This window comes from Cydia fagiglandana, chromosome 18 (genome assembly GCF_963556715.1).
Source record: "Cydia fagiglandana chromosome 18, ilCydFagi1.1, whole genome shotgun sequence".
Taxonomy (NCBI): domain Eukaryota; kingdom Metazoa; phylum Arthropoda; class Insecta; order Lepidoptera; family Tortricidae; genus Cydia; species Cydia fagiglandana.
Window position 1 is genome coordinate 2601937 of NC_085949.1, and position 19343 is coordinate 2621279.

The window sequence follows — 19343 nt, forward strand, 5'->3', positions numbered from 1 at the left end:
CGATTTCCACAGGATATGACTTAGAGATCCAATTCACATCTAATAGATGTGAATTGTGTGAAATCTTACTCTATCTAACGTAAAAGTGACATTGGTTGCCCGAATTGCGCTGCAAAAGAGAACTAGTTGATATCTAAACTATAACGTATCTGGAATGGATCTAGTACGTGTCGTCTCTTGTGATTATCTTGAAGTTCGAATACGGCAGTTGGATTTTAGGGGGCAAAATCTAAAATGACAGGTAAGGAGTGTCAACTATCGATACCTTTCCCATATTAGTGATGGCATCAAGTTTGAAACTTCAAGACTGCGTGATGCAAACGCGCCTATTTTGGTCGTTTTTGGTTGGGCCTAATAAAAAATGGAAGAAATATGTTTTTACTGTATTTTTATTACATATATGTTAAATTTCTAAATGTATGTAGGTATGTACTTTCTTGGTATTTTGGGGGGACCATGTTCAACAAAGGACGTTTAATATAAGGAAGGCAATACGGAAGATTAGGTCTTTGGATTGAACTGCATGATATCCATAATTTTGCTGCCGACAGTCGTCTTGCTTGTAGGTTGCAGGATGCTTTTTTCGGATACGGCGACGAAGGGCAATGCTGGCTGTATATCCTGTAACAAGAACAGCGGATTAATGAGGCTCGTCAACTCAAAATTAACTATGACATATCGTATTTCCAACGGATGTCTTTGACTTTTACTGAAAGACTCGAAGCTTAGAGAGGCCCACATATTACCAGCTCGCCGGACGATATCAGCCTGTCAGTTGTTCGGAGCTATCAAATTTTGCATTTAACTGACAGGTTTATATCGTCCGGCGAACTGGTAATCAGTGGGCCCCTTTGGCCATTAATCGCCATCAACTCGCCACCAGAAATTAAATTTTGATTTGTCAATAAGAGATACCTTACCTTTCGAATGATACGAAAGATTTTTGCCCATTAGAAACGGAAAACTTAAGGTCTTCTCCTTACCATCAAATAAAAAGTCTTAGGAATATAAATTGGATAATGACAAAAATGACGGAGATGGCGGGATGACCTGGACAGCTTCCTGAACAACTGGCCGGAGGAAACACCAAATCGGGAGTCGCGGAAAGGGGAAGGGCCTGTGCCCAGCAGTGGGACACTCAAATAGGCTAGGAAAAAAAAGGACAAAAATGTAAAACATCTAACAAGTTAAGGAGACCTTACACTGTGCTGCTGCGACTGCTGTTTCACCAGCAGCCCCTGTACTTGTATCTGTTGCTGTTGCTGCACCGATTGCTGCTGTTGCAGCGATTGCTGCACTGGTTCTTGTTCTTTCAGTTGCTGCGATTGCAGCTGCTGCAGTGATTGCTGCTTTATAGGCTGCGCTGCTTGTTGGTGTAAAGATTGCACCAACAGCGGCTCTTGCAGGACCTGTGACGGGTCTACTACGAGCTTCCGTGCGGCTTGAGATGCGGATAACTGACGGTTAACTGGAAGCAAATAATTATTTATTGTAAGGAGAGGTGTAGAAAATAAGCCAAAAAGGTTGATGTATTTCTAACCAGCTTCAAGAAAAGAAAGAGGCTATATTCGTTAGGAATTTTATTTAATTATTTTTTTTATTTATATTAATCGATTTCTCGGAGACTAATAGACCGGTTTCCATCTTGTTTTTTGGAAAGGGTATGCTTTCTAGTTGGTCCCACTTTTATATTTGGATTATAATTCTTTGTGCTAGGAGTTTTCGCTCCTTACTCAAAATGTTAGAATAACAATTTTCAGAATCTTTGAACCCGAAAAAACCAAGGAAAGGGGCATATAATCATATTGTTAATACAGTCAAAGGGTGTAAAAATATTTTTCAAAATGTCAATATCTATGAAGAGAAGGAAATGACTTTCCTCTTGATTCAGTTAATAATTTACATTTATTACGACTTTCTTACCGCTCGTGTTAGATAAACTCTTCTTTTCACTCGGCTTTACTTCCTGCACAGTTTCAGTGTGCTATAAAATAACAATTGTTTTAATACTCGTAAAAACAAGTAATTAACTTGTTTATATGGTGCAATATAAATTATTATAACAGTTAAATTTTCCCTTGATTAAGGCAACCATAGATTAAGTGTGTAAATGTAACATTTTACATTGTTCAGTGAAAGTTATCTCAAGGAATACTACAAGTGTATACTTTGTAAAATAAACGTATGTAAGTAGGTATTCTACTTTGTATTCGAAATGAAAAGAAGACTGTTTAACTCGGATGAAAAGACCCATTTCTGACTCGAACTATTGGCTTTTACTTCCGCAATTATAACCTCCTAAGGCCCAAGGTACTACCTATAGGACTTCTTCAGTTTGATGAAATTTAAACCGTATTCAATTGGGACAGGGTTGCATTCCTTTTGTTTCGGTAAATATTAAATCAAACAAAAATCAACCCTATTACCTGTTCTATAGGTTCAAATTTCATTGGCAAATTTTTGGTTTTGCATATGTATGGCTGGGCCTTAGGAGGATAATACATACATGCTAATTAGTCCTTATTACTAATTTTGAAAGGACTTTAGGTTCTGTAATCCAATAACTTATCCTTTTTTGCGTTCCTCTAAATTTGTCCATGAGTATATTATTAGAGTTAGACCTAGAAATGTCTGCAACAATTTTGATAGCACACGCATTAAATTAGCACTAGTACACGATATTCTATGAAATTATGACGTATAAATAAAATAACACTGACACTGCGTGTGCCATCAAAGTCGTCTCGACTTCTCTTGGTCTAACGTCTAACTCTAATATGTATTCAGATTTAGCAATGTTATTACCTGCTCTTCTACCAGTTTCTGGACCTCCATCTGTTTCTGCAGCAGCTGTTGGTCCAGCACTTCCTGTTGCCCTTGCGCCTCCTGCTAATAACTTCTTCACGTATTATCATTTTATTCTTCACGAATTATCAGAGATTCATTAACGAGGATTTCCGCGATCGAGTTTTTCACTATACTTGGTCATGGTCAAGCAAATCTTGTCAGTAGAAAAAGGCGCGAAATTCAAATTTTCTATGGGACGATAACCTTTTCTACTATAATTTTCTAATAATTTGCCGCCTTTTCTACTGACAAGATTTGCTTGACCAAATATAGATGACAGCACTGTGGCGAGAAGTCTACCTGTCAAAAGCCACCAATCATGTTTAACCATATGTTTTTATTGTTGGATTTTGACAGCAGCTGTCAAAAGACCTGTCGTCACGGTGCTGCCATCTAGTGAAAATCTCGATCGCGGAAACCCTCATTGCACGGACAAGGAATTTAAGAGTCCATCAACGTGCACACTAGCGCCACTGCTAAATAATCGTGATCACTTAAATTTTACGACAGGTATTTAATAAAGGGGGCCGCTACGTACTGTATTTTGTATTTACGTACCATTTTAATAAATCAAACTAGTTTTTATGTTGCTGGAATCGTCAATCTTTGCGTCCAAAGTTAAAACGGCCGTTTTGGTTTTGAGTTCATAGATCGAATAATCCAGCAACATAAAAACTAGTTTGGTGTATTGAAAAGGTACTTAAATACAAAATATAGTAGGTAGCGGTCTCCTTTTTTAAATATCTTCCGTTAAATTTAAATAATCACGATTATTTAGCAGTGGCGCTAGACCACGTTGATGGGCTTTTAATTCGGGCTCAGTAATTTTAATACGCATACATTACCTATCCTACATTTACCTCATTTTTAGGGTTCCGTACCCAAAGGGTAAAACGGGACCCTATTACTAAGACTTCGCTGTCCCTCCGTCCGTCCGTCTGTCACCAGCCTGTATCTCACGAACCGTGATAGCTAGACAGTTGAAATTTTCACAGATGATGTATTTCTGTTGCCGCTATAACAACAAATACTGAAAACAGAATAAAATAAAGATTTAAATGGGGCTCCCATACAACAAACGTGATTTTTGACCAAAGTTATGCAACGTCGGGAGGGGTCAGTACTTGGATGGGTGACCGTTTTTTTTTTTTTTTTTTGCATTATGGTACGGAACCCTTCGTGCGCGAGTCCGACTCGCACTTGCCCGGTTTTTTCTGTAACTCCTGCTTCGGCCGTTCCTGGTGCAGTTCCTGCTGTTTTAACTCTTCTGTCTTCTGCAACAACCTCTGCTGCAATTCGTACTAATCCCCACAGTAAGCTCAAGAAGGCTTGTGTTGTGGGTACTCAGACAACGATATATATTATGTGATATATAAATACTTGATACTACATATAATCCCAAAGTAAAAATATAAATTACATTTGCTTTATAATTTTTCTAAATTTACGTATGTGCACCAAATTTTAATTTAATTGGTCCAGTACTTTTGCAGAAAATGAGCTGTGACAGACGGACAGACAGACAGATGCACGAGTGATCCTATAAGGGTTCCGTGTTTTCCTTTTGAGGTACGGAGCCCTAAAAATATGTGGAAAAGTATTATACATTTACCTGCTGCATCTGCTCTTCTCTTTTCAACTCTTCCTGTTGTTGTTTTCGCAGCAACAGTTCCTGTTCCTCCAACTCTTTCTTATGCTTCAGCAGCTGCTGCTGCAGCCAAGCATCTTGTTGCTGACGCAGCTCCTGGCCGTCGCAGGCTTCCACCCCCACTGTGGCCAGGCTCTGGCACTGGGGCTGGCGGTGGTTAACTGGAAAATAAGTTGCCACACTAAACTACTATTCAACTATAAACAGAATTCATTTTAGTATAAGGTTTCTATAACTGGCCAGCCTTCAATTACTAGCCACCTTATACTAAAATCCTTAACCAAGAAAACCATGCAAAAAATCAGGACATGCCAAAGAAGCATTGAAAGAAGCTACGCGGGTAACACGGGGCAAAATAAGGCAACAAACGAAAGCTAGACACGTCATTGAACAAATTCTACAACTAAAATGGCGATGGGGGTTAGATGGTCTGCACTCTTGTGGCCTAAATCGGAAAATATGTGCAGTTGTGCACATGTACAGTGAGCAGCAGAAGTCGCTATACACTCCAGGTGCTCAAAGAGAGGTAAACGTTTAAACTGTCAAAAAGTTGTTGACTGTCATGGTAGTATTTACTTGTGAGCGCTCAACGTGTCACAAATATGTTAACAGTCGCTATTCATTAATTTCTACACTTACAACAAGTCATTGATACCTTAGCTGTCAAAAAACCAATGGTATCTAAGCGGTCAACGTGTCAAATATATCTGAACAATATGGAAAAATAGACTTTAAAGCATACAAGTATGGTCGAATATTGAATAAAAGATAGCCATGCTAATTTCAGGTAAAGCGTTTTGACAATCATCGAAAGCAGTACAGTCTTGTCATCACATACATCTATCTCACGTTTTGCCCTTCAACCATTTGACAGGAGCCTCTCGGTCAACTTACTGCAAACTATTTCTTTTAACAGAATCGTCAAGACGAATGACACATAGCAAAAGCTAACTGAAGCCGAATTTAGAGCCAATTGTCAAGGCACGTCGTGGTCTCAGTAACAGGCGTTTGCTTTTCAAAGCAGAGACCGCGGGTTCAAATCTCAGTCGTACGCACCTAGAGATTGCAGCTTTTTGTTTTTTTTTGGATTTCATTTCTATTATTAATTTGTGTCTTCTGGTTTTATGTTAATTTCGCATTAAATTTTGAAGATAATGTCACATGTAGCGTATGTACGACTTTCTATCAGGACGTTGTAGGTTTGAACCCACAGTGGGCGTTACTTAGATTACTCCTGTGCGGAATGCCATTTGATATTTACTACTCAAAAATCACGTTTGTTGTATGGGAGCCCCACTTAAATCTTTATTTTATTCTGTTTTTAGTATTTCTTGTTACTTATAATAGCGTCAACAGAAATACATCATTTGTGAAAATTTGAACTGTCTAGCTATCACGGTTCCTGAGATACAGCCTGGTGACAGACGGACGGACGGACGGATGTCGATGGACAGACGGACGGACAGCAGAGTCTTAGTAATAGGGTCCCGTTTTACCCTTTGGGTACGGAACCCTAAAAATGCTGGTATCTTCGAAAACTGACTAAATTAAATTAAAGGATATGAAAACAATGCATTTTATTCATTTCAGACATCATGTTTCATAGTAACATTTATTGCTTAAGACCTACACAATCGATATCTAAATAGAAATAGTCTTAGTTTTATTTTTCAAAACGTTCGGGGTTCGATTCCCGAGCTGAGTACACATTTTTTTTAATGTATGAATGCAGTTTTTCGTGTTACTAAAATCGATGACATGATTCCTAAGAAGAGATTGGTGTATATCGGTGTACTTTCGTTTCGGCCAAATACATTTCGCCAAATTTCACTTCCCAACAAACTTATCGCAATAGTTTCATTTCCCAAAGGAACCTTTAGCAAAGTTACACTTCGCATATAATTTATTTGGTCAAATTATCATTTGGCATGATTTTACTTTGTCAAATGTTATTAGGACAAAAACTTATTTAGCAAACGTTTTTTATTGTCTAATATTATATTCCAAAAAGATGTTTGGTCAAAATTGTCACTTCGCAAATTTGACAAATATTAGGCATCTCTATTTAAAGTACTTTTTGTTATGTTATAATAGGTATGTTAAATTCTACGTAATTTGGGTGGGTTGGGTTAGGTTTGAACTGCGATCCTCACAAAACGGAACCGCTATCAGAAAAGTGAGTTAGGTTAGGTTAGAACTGTCACCCTCACAGAATCGAAATGCTATTAGAAAAGTGGGTTAGGTTAGGTTAGAACTGCGGTCCTAACAGAAACGAAATTCTATGTACTAAAAAAAGGTCATCGAAGAGGATTAATTAATTTAATAGAATAACGAGATGTAAAAAAATTGCATGACATTTTAAGCTAAAATGTGGTTTGAATATTGGTGGTTATTTACTATTTTTGGGTTACAATGATTACTTTGGTGTTATTTGCTTTAAGAGCGCTCTTACAAGAAAAGTCGAAATAATGCAAAATTGATGATACTAGTCGACGAAATTCAGGACTTTGTGCTCATTATTAGAAACAATGAGTACTTGTTCCAGTAAAAGCGTCTTCTTATCTTTTTAAATATCGTTGTAAATATTAGAAAAAGGACTTATTAAATTAGTAATGAATTTTTTTCTGATGGTCGTTTCCGAAAAACCCCGTGAAGCACTGAACGGCAAGCTCTTATTTGGAAATGTTGAGAAGTTTACTCTGCTAAACCTGGCTATTTTGTATTACTAATACCCTGTACTTTCGGCATATCAAACGATATTTTTCCTACATACCTTTGAAAAAGAGAAAATCAAAGTAAAACGAACTCAATTTTCTCTCCGAAACAAGTGTCAATTTCTACGAAAATCTACTTAATATCGAAGTCATTTTCATACTCAAGCAATCTGCAACGTTTGCTTATACTGTTGGTATACATTAGTGTTTATGAAATTCTACTATAATTTTTTGGCAATTTTTTGAAAACTACTCTATATTACCGATGACGCGCGCTCGCCAGCTCAGTGCCGCGGCAGAGCTTGTACAGGTAGGACGTGTGTCGGTCGGCTCTGCACATTTTCAACGGCGACGACGAGGTTTTTTATCATTGTGTGCGGCGGACGCCGTGTAAAACGCTATAACTGTGTGCGTGGAAACCGCAACGAGAGACTTTGATCCTAGCACTGTTTTTATAGTATTATAATTTATAATGGTACAGTTTAATAAACTACCGGACAGGATTAAAAATATTTGAAACGACCTGACATTCTATATGTATTTATTTGACTCAAGATAGTACTCAGGGTCTGATGATGGAGCCGGAAGGTGGTCACCGGTACCAATCAACCATGCAACTAAACCACTTTGTGTTTAGGCTCGTTTTATTCATCTCAACAAGATCTTTGACACAAGATAGTACTCAGGGTCTGATGATGGAGCCGGAAGGTGGTCACCGGTACCAATCAACCATGCAACTAAACCACTTCGTGTTTGGGCACGTTTGATTCGGCTCAACAAGATCTTTGACTTAAGATAGTACTCAGGGTCTGATGATGGAGCCGGAAGGTGGTCACCAGTACCAGTCAACCATGCAACTAAACCACTTCGTGTTTAGGCTCGTTTTATTCGTCTCAACAAGATCTTTGACACAAGATAGTACTCAGGGTCTGATGATGGAGCCGGAAGGTGGTCACCGGTACCAATCAACCATGCAACTAAACTACTTCGTGTTTGGGCTCGTTTGATTCGTCTTAACAAGATCTTTGACACAGGATAGTACTCAGGGTCTGATGATGGAGCCGGAAGGTGGTCACCGGTACCAATCAACCATGCAACTAAAACACTTCGTGTTTGGGCTCGTTTGATTCGGCTCAACAAGATCTTTGACTTAAGATAGTACTCAGGGTCTGATGATGGAGCCGGAAGGTGGTCACCAGTACCAGTCAACCATGCAACTAAACCACTTCGTGTTTAGGCTCGTTTGATTCGTCTTAACAAGATCTTTGACACAGGATAGTACTCAGGGTTTGATGATGGAGCCGGAAGGTGGTCACCGGTACCAATCAACCATGCAACTAAAACACTTCGTGTTTGGGCTCGTTTGATTCGGCTCAACAAGATCTTTGACTTAAGATAGTACTCAGGGTGTGATGATGGAGCCGGAAGGTGGTCACCAGTACCAATCAACCATGCAACTAAACCACTTCGTGTTTAGGCTCGTTTTATTCGTCTCGACAAGATCTTTGACACAAGATAGTACTCAGGGTCTGATGATAGAGCCAGAATGTGGTCACCGGTACTAATCAACCATGCAACTAAACCATTTCGTGTTTGGGCTCGTTTGATTCGTCTCAACAAGATCTTTGACACAAGATAGTACTCAGGGTCTGATGATGGAGCTGGAAGGTGGTCACCGGTACCAATCAACCATGCAACTAAACCACTTCGTGTTTAGGCTCGTTTTATTCGTCTCAACAAGATCTTTGACACAAGATAGTACTCAGGGTCTGATGATGGAGTTGGACTGTGGCCACGGGTACCAGTCTACCATGTAACTGAACCACTTCGTGTTTGGGCTCGTTTGATTCGTCGCAACAAGATCTTTGACTCAAGATACTACTCAGGGTCTGATGATGGAGCTCGAAGGTGGCGACGGGTACCAGTCTATCACATAACTGAACCACTTCGTGTTTGGGCTTCGTGTTTGGTTTATCACCTTGTGTCAAAGATCTTGTTGAGACGAATCAAACGAGCCTAAACACGAAGTGGTTTAGTTGCATGGTTGATTGGTACCGGTGACCACCTTCCGGCTCCATCATCAGACTCTGAGTATCACCTAGTGTCAAAGATCTTGTTGAGACTAGTCAAACGAGCCTAAACATGAAGTGGTTTAGTTGCATGGTTGATTGGTACCGGTAACCAACTTCCAGCTCCATCATCAGACTCTGAGTATCACCTAGTGTCAAAGATCTTGTTGAGATGAATAAAACGAGCCTAAACACGATGTTTTATCCACTGCACATTGTTCGGTTTTGCTATCTTGTCCTACATGTAATAAATAGTGTAAATGTTTTTACTGTCCTTAGCTAGATACAAATACGGCGGTGGCAGAATAACAGCGTCCGTTGCTGCAAGTCTTTAGGGCCGCTGTGCCCCGAAGCCTTCTGGCACAGACATAAGCTGAGCCACTTACCTTTTCAATTAGTTTGTAAGCATTATCGTGTACTTTTATTATGTACCTATGTTCAAACTTTTTGAATAAACGTCTTTTATTATTATTTTGTGTCTCCTTTTGGATTTCACGGGCCTATAAATCCCGGTCTTTTGATAGGCTTGCGTGGGGATATAGATCCAACACGTAGAGGCCCTTTGGAGAGCTTGAATGTCATGTAGAACGCCTGCTGGAACCCGTTCACAGGCGCAACAATAGACACCCATGAACCGGTCGCAGCAGGCATTGGGACTATTGTAGAAAAAGTGAACAGTATTCCGGGCTATGGATTGATGTTTGGGTGGACAATGAGACTGGGCTATTGTAAAAGAGGTCCGGACACCTGCCATAACAATGTTAACACCGTCATCGAGGCAGGCGGTGACTCGCCGCTGACTAGATGGGCCCCTGAAACTGCCGTCGCGAAGACGACCAGGAGCAACATCGGTGTGAGCGGCTCAGGGGTGTCGAGAGGTGTGCGCCGCTTTCTACCCAGTGACTGTTAACAGCCACTGTGCCAACTCGCGTCTTATGCATCTTTCACTTGCACCCCTGGAGCATATAGCTCTAGCGACTCCTCTCTGGACGGCCAATGAAGGCAAGCCAGAGCTGAGAGTCCTGCGGGTCCCCTTGGGGTCCACTCCGACCGACGAAGACACGCCGGAGACGGAGACCCTGACCGACTCTCGGGAGCACTCGGGTCCGTGGGGTCGTTACTCCCCAACAGCTCGCCACAAGCTGCCCTGCGGGCTTATTATTATTATTATTATGTGGTTTAGTTGTATGGTTGATTGGTAATGGTGACCACCTTCCAGCTCCATCATCAGACCCTGAGTACTGTCTTGTGTCAAAGATCTTATTGAGACGAATCAAACGAGCCCAAACACGAAATTGTTTAGTTACATGAGAGACTGGTACCCGTGGCCTCCTTCCAGCTCCATCATCAGACCCTGTGTATCTTCAGTGTCAAAGATCTTGTTGAGACGAATCAAACGAGCCCAAACACGAAGTGGTTTAGTTACATGATAGACTGGTACCCGTGGCCACCTTCCAGCTCCATCATCAGACCCTGTGTATCTTCAGTTTCTTGTAACTTGTTTCTTGTAAATAAGCGAGTACCTATAATTTCTTTCGAGTAATATAAGTTCTTAAGTACGAGTATGGGGCTATTCATAAATTACGTCGTTTCAAATGGGAGGAGGGGAGGGGGGGTCTGGACATCGGATGATGGTAGCATGACGTAGGAGGAAACAGAGTCATCCGAAGCATGATTTTTGGATGATTTGGGGGATGGGGGGGTCAAAAATAGATGACGTAATTTATGAACAGCCCCTATGTACATTTGCACTGCATTTAGTATTTTCGTACTTACCAAATAACAGTTTTAGGACTTTATAAGTTAAGTACAGTTAGTGTTGTTATGGTTGATTTCAATATGCTTCGCGAAGGATCAAGAATGTTTAATCCATCATTGTAGTGCGAGTGTGGTAGAAGGGATCGGAATACTGAGCTCGCACGGCCTGCCGCAGCGCGTAAAATACCTAAACTCGCTCAACCCCGAAATGTAATAGCACTCTTAATAGTATAGCAAGATGTAACAAATTTGGTTGTCATTTTACATTAAAATGGAGTTTTAATTTTAGTGATCATTTACTACATATTTTTGGCAGTAAGAATGTTTTTTTTGACGTTACATTTTACTATGTATATGTAATGATCAGTTAAATACTAGACAAATAAAATTCTGCAGCCTCCACTTTATTGGTATGTAAATTGTATGCCATGCAATATTTTGGGACATGTAAGTTATGCTTAATGATACATTTGACTAAATAATATTTGGTAAAATGAAACTTGTCCAAGTAATTATTTGCTAAACAATAACTTGCCAAAAAAGACTATTGCTAACTGAAAATTTGCGATAAGTTGTTTTGCCAAAAATTTTTTTGGGAAATGATAATTTGGGAAACATAGTTTGGGATGTGATACTTTGGGAAACGATTTTGGCCCATTCGTTAGTAAACCGTGTATATCGTATAGTATCAGATTTTCCCATACTGGCCGATCTAAATGGGCCACCCTGTATAGTATATTTTACTACAATAAGTGGGCTAAATAAATATATTAACATAGGTATATAATATGATCAACGGTTTGGAAGAACAGCTGCATATGACAGTTAAAATAAAAAAAACCGATCATTCTAGTAGAACCTACTTATTTATTGTATAAGTTTGACACTTAACGATAAAATACTTCTTTAAGAAAGGAGGTGTCAGTTCGTAGTGCTACAGTATTTATTTTAAAGTTAAACAGATAAAATGTTGATGCTTAGTTACCATTGAAATAACAACTGCTTAGCAACTGGTGGCACCCTGGCTGCTGACGTACGTGATTGGCAGTGCGTGTAGGTATTAATGACAGCAGCTTGAATTTGATTGCTTAGTTACCACTGATTTTTTAACCGTTATTGTCATTGTGATTAAATAAGGGTGTATGTGTTAAAGAAAAACTCAGAAGTTAAGGTATTTGTGACGAACTGAAAGCCTACGTGAAAATGACATCTTAGATGTCCTTATTTTTGTGACGATTGAAGTGTATATGTTTTCTTGGACACCTTGCCCGCTCAGGTATATCTGCTGCTGACTGTACATTGCCAAAGCAAGTGCTACCATCTATCGTTCTCTTCTATACGTTTCCTTGTGCATAGTAGGTTCTGCCATCTTGTGGCCTAAATCGGAAGCATAACGCATTTACGCCTCGCGCCAAAAATCTGATGGCTCCTATAGTTCATGCACGGGGCCTATTGCTGTCCCGCCGATGAAGTCGATGGTTTAGGGTCCTCACCGAAGCGCAGCACGGCAGACTCCACATGTTGTTCGATGACGGTACCCGCCAATAAGAAGACCAGCAGCGCGAGGACCAGGGGCCCGATGTGCCACCATTCCATAGGGCAGACGGGGACCTGGAACCGTTTTTCAATGCAAATTATTTCGGGTAGCCTCCTAGCCTAGTTCGTGACCCTGCCTACGAAGCTGGAGGTCCCGAGTTCAAATCCCTGTTTATTTTTTGCCATTTTTATATATTGTGGCCTTTTTGGCCACTTTTGCGTTATTTCTAGTTAGGATCGCGAGCCCTTTTCATCCTTATAGGACAAAAAAGGTGGATTCCCGGATGTCTCCTTTTATCTCCGCTCATCTCCGCTTCAGTGGAAAGGTAGGCTAACGGACCATTACTTTGTTATTTATTATGATACACTTCATACACTAGCAGCTCTTAGAGCTGATGCGTATATATCGAAGCACTTGTATTTAAATTTGCACATTTCTTAGTAGCCTATTGTTCAGGCATAATAAAAACATGTCTATCGGCTACGTAATTCAAATAGCGCGGGAAATCGCCGTGCTTGCGCCAACCGCGCGACAGCCACGCCACTCGCCGGTTCCTTCCCTCCGTGGCAGAAAAGGGAAACTAGTCGCATCAGAAAAACAAACAACGGACGGCACGCGTTTGCTATGGCGGTGAATAAAATTGTTTTATTGTGAAAATACTTGCTGTAACGGTTCTGTGTTTGTGTATAAAGTGTCAGGAACCTAGGAACATTAAATTGAAGCATCTACAAGAGCAGGGGCTCTGCCCCTGACCACGATTGGAGCCGGCTTCCATCACATCACGAGGCGGTTAGCAACAGGTAACTACTGTGTTATTTGTTTATGTAGTTGATAACATGTGCTTGCCTGAACATGGGGTTAATGTTTAAATTAAAATAATAAGTTTACGAACACCTATATGTGTCCCACTGCTGGGCAAAGGGCTCCCCTGTCTGTCTTTGCATGCTCCCACTGCGGCTTTTGTACTTTTTTAAGTTCTTAAATGTGTATCTAGTCTATTTTTGAAAGTGTTGACCGACGGTGCACTAACAACAGTTTCTGGTAGAGAGTTCCACACATTTATCTAGTAACTGGAGATGTCAACGCAGTCATTTTCTTTACGAAAAAGTCTGCCGATTTTTGCGGGGGAGGGGACGTCACATGTATTGCTATTTCTACATGATTTGTATGTAACCTACAAATAGCCATGTCAGTCCATACAAAAGTTTGCACAATTGTGCAAGTTTTTCAGCACAGGGGTTAGCTCTCAATGGCTAGTCCAGTTATTAAATGCTCTAAGCATTTACCACACGATTCGGCAAGAAGTGTTTCCAAGGGTACTACACTTCTGTCTTTTTATGCCGTTTTCTTCAGGGTTACTACACTAGGGCACACGGAGGTTTGACAAGTTTTTTAGAGTGTCCTCAACCTTACATTCTGACTTTATATATAGGTCTTTAATATTTGGAACGTTGTAGTGTTAAGACAAGATATATTTTTGTACCATTTGGAGTTGAAACTCTAGGTTCATGGGGTCCCAGCGCGCATAAGTTGTTCGCAGAAATCGCGAAGCGTCTGGTTGACGTAACTGGTGACCGAAGAGCTGGCAGCTACCTCGCACAACGTATCAGCATTGCGATACAGCGAGGAAATGCCGCCAGCATCCTTGGTACAATGCCTCAGGGGCCTATTTTAGATTTAAGCTAGTTATTAATTTCGTTTAGTAGTACTTACTGTATATATATATTGTAAATTCAATTTCAATTAATGTCATATAACTAGGTAGACAAGATATTGTATGTAACAATAAGACTAAGCAAAAGATCGCCTCGCTTCCTTCTGTCTTCCAATGTTGCTTAAACCATACTCGTTTGAACTAAGGTGAAATGAATATGATGTGTTATGTTATGTAATATCGATGTAAATAGTTGTAAATATGAAATACTGTAATTGACATGTAAAACTATGTTTTATAAAGGAATAAATGAATGAATGAATGAATGAATGAATGAATATTATATGTATACTAACCGTGTAAAGAATATGTTTCACTGAAATTTAGAAACCATAGATGTTTTTACGGCTATTATTATCCAGAAAACGTTACATTTTGACAAATTTTGGCCATTAAGATAACGTCGGTCCGGCCGACGTCAGCCTCCCGGTTTGACATCAGTTTTTGACAAATGTGTCATTTGTCATTTTTCAAGCTTGAAAAAGGTTGAGCACTTATTTAATGTTGCTGAAGGTTAATTATATACAGGGCGTCCCACGGCGATGCCACATGGAGGGAAAGTACCTTAAATATCATAGATAGCATATTTTGCTGAAAGAAGACTTCATTTTATTTTTAAAACTTAGTTAAATTGCATTCATACTTTTTTAATTTTTTTTGAAAAAAAATGTATGGAAAAAAATTATCGCGTCATTGGAGGAAAAGTACCTTAATTATTGTAAATGAACATCTTACTGAAAGAAGACATTATTTCGATTTAAAAAAACAAGTTTAATTGCATTTTAAATAATTTCATGGTTAAACCGGGAATCGAACCCGCTACACGAGAAAAGAAAATACCTTGTAGCTTTGTCATACCGATCGAAAGGCTTCAATGTGAGAATTATTTTTTTGGTACAAGGTATTTTTTTTTCTCGTGTAGCGGGTTCGATTCCCGGTTTAACCATGAAATTATTTAAAATGCAATTCAACTTGTTTTTTTAAATCGAAATAATGTCTTCTTTCAGTAAGATGTTCATTTACAATAATTAAGGTACTTTTCCTCCAATGACGCGATAATTTTTTTCCATACATTTTTTTTTTTATTAAAAAAGTATGAATGCAACTTTACTAAGTTTTAAAAATAAAATGAAGTCTTCTTTCAGCAAAATATGCTATCAATGATATTTAAGGTACTTTCCCTCCATGTGGCATCGCCGTGGGACGCCCTGTATATACATCAATCTGCATAGACTAGGGTTACCAGACGTCAGAAATTTTACTGATAGGTATGTCAGGAATTTTGGCCATTTGTCAGGAATGCGGCCGGAATACGAAAATGTCAGGAATTTTAGTGAATTAACAGACTTTTTTTATTTTGTATGTACCTACATTATTCAAATTTACTTAAGTACATAAACCCAAAACTAATTGAAACAATGTATGAAGCATACATAGATATTGCTTACGGCTCCCCGTCGCCGATATGAGCGTCAGGAAAAAAAAATCGCAAATTAGGAATTTTGTCAGGAAATTCCAAATTTGGATCTGGTAACCCTAGCATAGACGGACGTATGTGACAGAGTCTGCGCGGAAAGAGCTAAGTCGTGGAATGTATGGAAACCAATACATTTCACGGAAATCACGGAATAATCCCGTATTATCAATACATATTAAATGATATAAATTAATTGTCTTTCAACCTAACCATTACGATGAAAAAGAGTAAAAGTGCAGCTAATGAAACACAAGTAAATCCTGTGTTAATAAAGCCGGTGTGAACCGGAAACTAATGGTCCGTTTACTTCCTGTATTTACCCTTTAGAAACTAGCGAAAGATCAAGCGTATCTCTGTATCACAATTGACCATTTTAAACCTTACTGCTTTGAGATAAGATCTATCAATCGTCTATTAATTCAACAGTAATTGGTACAGTTTTCACAATTGACTTACCATTTGTAAGCTTTATTGCTTCGAGATAAGGCTCATTGTCAATTAAGCATAGTATCGATTGTATTGAGAGTCGGCACTCGTACGTGGCGGACAAAAACAATCTCCACGCAACAAATCTAGCCACGTGTTTGTTTGTTTGACTGCCCGATTCGAATTTTAAGATACGCCAATTAATAGATCTAGAAACGATATGGAATTAGATATGTCAGTGTCATAAGTGTCGTTTTTGTTTGAAGAAACGTCACATTTGTCACAGACATATCTAATCCATATCGTTTCCAGATCTATTAATTGACGTATTTTCAAGTTCGAATCGGGCCGTGAGAGTCATATTTACCGAATATTTTGCCCATCTCTAGAGTAGGTACTCCTCCTTTGATATCTAATAACAGTAATAACTAATACCACAAACCTGGCACATACCACATACCTATTCTAATAAGCCAATTCGAGTATTAGTTATTCGATCAGTTTCCCATAGGACACTGTCAGTGTCAAAAGAGTCGTTTCTGCTTAAAGAAATGTCAGTTTTTACACTGACAGAACAGTATCTTATCGGAATCAGATCGCACAGTTAAAACTCGAATTGGCCCGTAAATCTCAAACTAAGTCCAATAACCAACTTGGAACATGAACTAATGACATAGTTGATTGCAGGATGAATTTCATGCGCGACAAGATCTCGAAACTTGTCGAGTTGCCGAGTCTCGAGTTCAGATACTTCCAAGTATTCCGTCTTTATCAACTTGAACTGAGAGCTCCAATATAGGATGTGTTCAAGAACAAAAAGTTAAATTGTATTTTAATTTTGTCGGTGGCCAAAATGTCACTGGCAACACTTTTTTCCATCAACGTTCTTCTTGGACAGTCGCCATCAGATATATCGCACTGTCCGTCTGTCTGTCTGTCTGTCTGTCTGTCTGTCAGTCCGTCTGTCCGTCTGTCTGTCTGTCACCAGGCTGTATCACATCATGAACCGTGATAGCTAGAGAGTTGAAACTTTCACAGTTAATGTATTTCTGTTGCCGCTATAATAACAAATACTAAGAAGTACGGAACCCTCGGTGGGCGAGTCCGGCTCACACTCTTTTTTCACTCACGCCGGTTTTTCGTTGTGATAGACATCTAATTATGAAGCTACCTACCTAGCTATTAGGTACAATTTAAAGTGTAACACTTATCTACCTAGGTACCTACGTATTAAGAGGGCTATTCCAAATTGTAGTTACATATGTATGGAACATGCTAACTATGTAAACAAACCACCATACTGAAATCATCATTCAGTGATAGTTCCAATATGGCGGTTTGTTTAAATAATTAGCAAGTTCTATAGAATGACACTTTCAGCCGTATTCGAACAATGTGATACGTCAAATACTAGATATTGAAACGATATGGATTAGATATGTCAGTGTCAAACAAGTGTCAAAATTGACGTTTCTTCAAACAAAAACGTCACTTCTGACGCTTGTTTGCCACTGACATATCCAATCCATATCATTTCAATATCTAATATTTGACGTATCTCATTGTTCGAATACCGCTGTTTAGATAATATAAGTATAATATATAGATGGTCAAGCAAATCTTGTCAGTAGAAAAAGGCGCGAAATTCAAATTTTCTATGAGCTGATATCCCTTCGCGCCTACATTTTTCAAATTTGCCGTGTTTTTCTACTGACAAGATCTGCTTGACCAACTATAAGTGGTATCATAGTCGGGTTTTTATCACCTATCATGTCATGCGTCACATGGTGACAAATGATAAAGAGCCGGCCATCTTATTCCCACAAACTAAATATAACTATAGTTATTTATAAAATGATTGCCGCAAGGTTTTTAATGGCGTGTTTCGGAACGAGGCCCCATTGTGCCCAAAATGAGAGGCCATTGTTCCGCGGCGGGACAAGACAGGAAAATTACTGCGATTGTCAGCTGTTGCACTGAAATTTGTTTACCTTTTCTATATAATTACTCTGTGTTTTATGTGCCATAAGACAAGATGGAGGCTTTTAATAGTCACACAAACCAACCGGCAAAAAGCCGCTCCCATACAATCTAAGTTACGCAGACGAAATCTAAAACAGGTTATAAATTAGAGATGAATTAGTTATGGATCTGATATGTCAGTGTCAAAAGTGACGTTTTTGGTTGAAGAAATATCACTTTTGGCACTGACAGATCAGATTCATAACTATCCTGTACAGATATGACGGTCGTTCTTATCTACGTGACAGCGTGATAAAAAGCGGTATCCGTCACTTTCTATCCCACGGTGTTAAAAAGTAACAGTTATTTTATCACGTGGATAAAGATATAAATCTATCTATGATACGCTGGCAGATCTAATTCATAACCTGTTATTAAAATCAGAATATGCCTGACCGTCTCATTTTACGATATGCTTAAATTTAATGATACTTGGCATGAACATATACGTAATAAATAGGTCTAGTATTCGTTTTCGTTGCTATAGCAAATATAGCTATGCATACATATAAGATTTCTAATAATTATAACAAACGATGCTCGACTGGCTTGCAATTCTGTACTAACAACGCTCAACCACAATGACATATACTCGTATAGATTTCCTTTAACTACGTCCTTTTTCGACCGAGACTATAGTAAGACTAAGAATCATAAATTGTAATTATCTTCTGTGAGAAGTGTGTTTGATAAAGACGGGATAATACATGCGTCTGTTTCTATCCTAAATGCTGATGTGGCTTCGGAGAGTTTCCTAGATTGCGAAATTTCACATGGCAAAAGTTTCGGAAACTTTTCATATTTTTGTATGGGAATCGAAAAGGCATTTTATGGGTAGGTTTATTTTGTGAAATTCGATAGTCAGACCAAGAATAGTCTGCAGCGGATTTGAATCAAATCATTTGATAGCCCACGTCAAACTTCTATGAAATTATCATCATCATCATCAACATCATCATATTATGACATGTAAATGACACGTGCACTGCGTGGGCTATCAAATCCGCAGCAGACTTTTTTTGGTCTGAATCTAGTAAATCCAAAAGCGTGACAGTCTTATTTAAAATAAAGAAGTGGATTTAACTGGCAATACAAATGTGCAATAATGCAAAGCTTGCACGATATATTATT

At 39.0% G+C, this 19343-nt stretch overlaps 1 protein-coding gene across 1 annotated transcript; it reads right to left on the reverse strand.

Annotated features, from left to right (window-relative positions):
- Positions 1-483: 483 nt before the first annotated feature.
- On the reverse strand, positions 484-14725 carry LOC134673252 (bromodomain-containing protein DDB_G0280777-like). The gene is made up of 6 exons (XM_063531215.1): positions 14584-14725; positions 12530-12647; positions 4460-4656; positions 1924-1984; positions 1203-1468; positions 484-621 (listed from the first exon to the last, which is right to left on the reverse strand). Exons 2-6 carry the CDS (start codon positions 12630-12632, stop codon positions 502-504), a joined length of 747 nt encoding a protein of 248 aa, XP_063387285.1. The 5' UTR covers positions 12633-12647; positions 14584-14725; the 3' UTR covers positions 484-501.
- Between the last annotated feature and the right edge of the window lie 4618 nt (positions 14726-19343).

Coding starts and splice junctions, on each gene's coding strand:
- LOC134673252 (XM_063531215.1), bottom strand. CDS start 12,632: ATGGAATGGTGGCACATCGGGCCCCTGGTCCTCGCGCTGCTGGTCTTC. Junction 4,657..12,529: donor GTCTGCCGTGCTGCGCTTCG/GTGAGGACCCTA, acceptor CTTATTTTCCAG/TTAACCACCGCCAGCCCCAG. Junction 1,469..1,923: donor GAGTTTATCTAACACGAGCG/GTAAGAAAGTCG, acceptor ATTTGCTTCCAG/TTAACCGTCAGTTATCCGCA.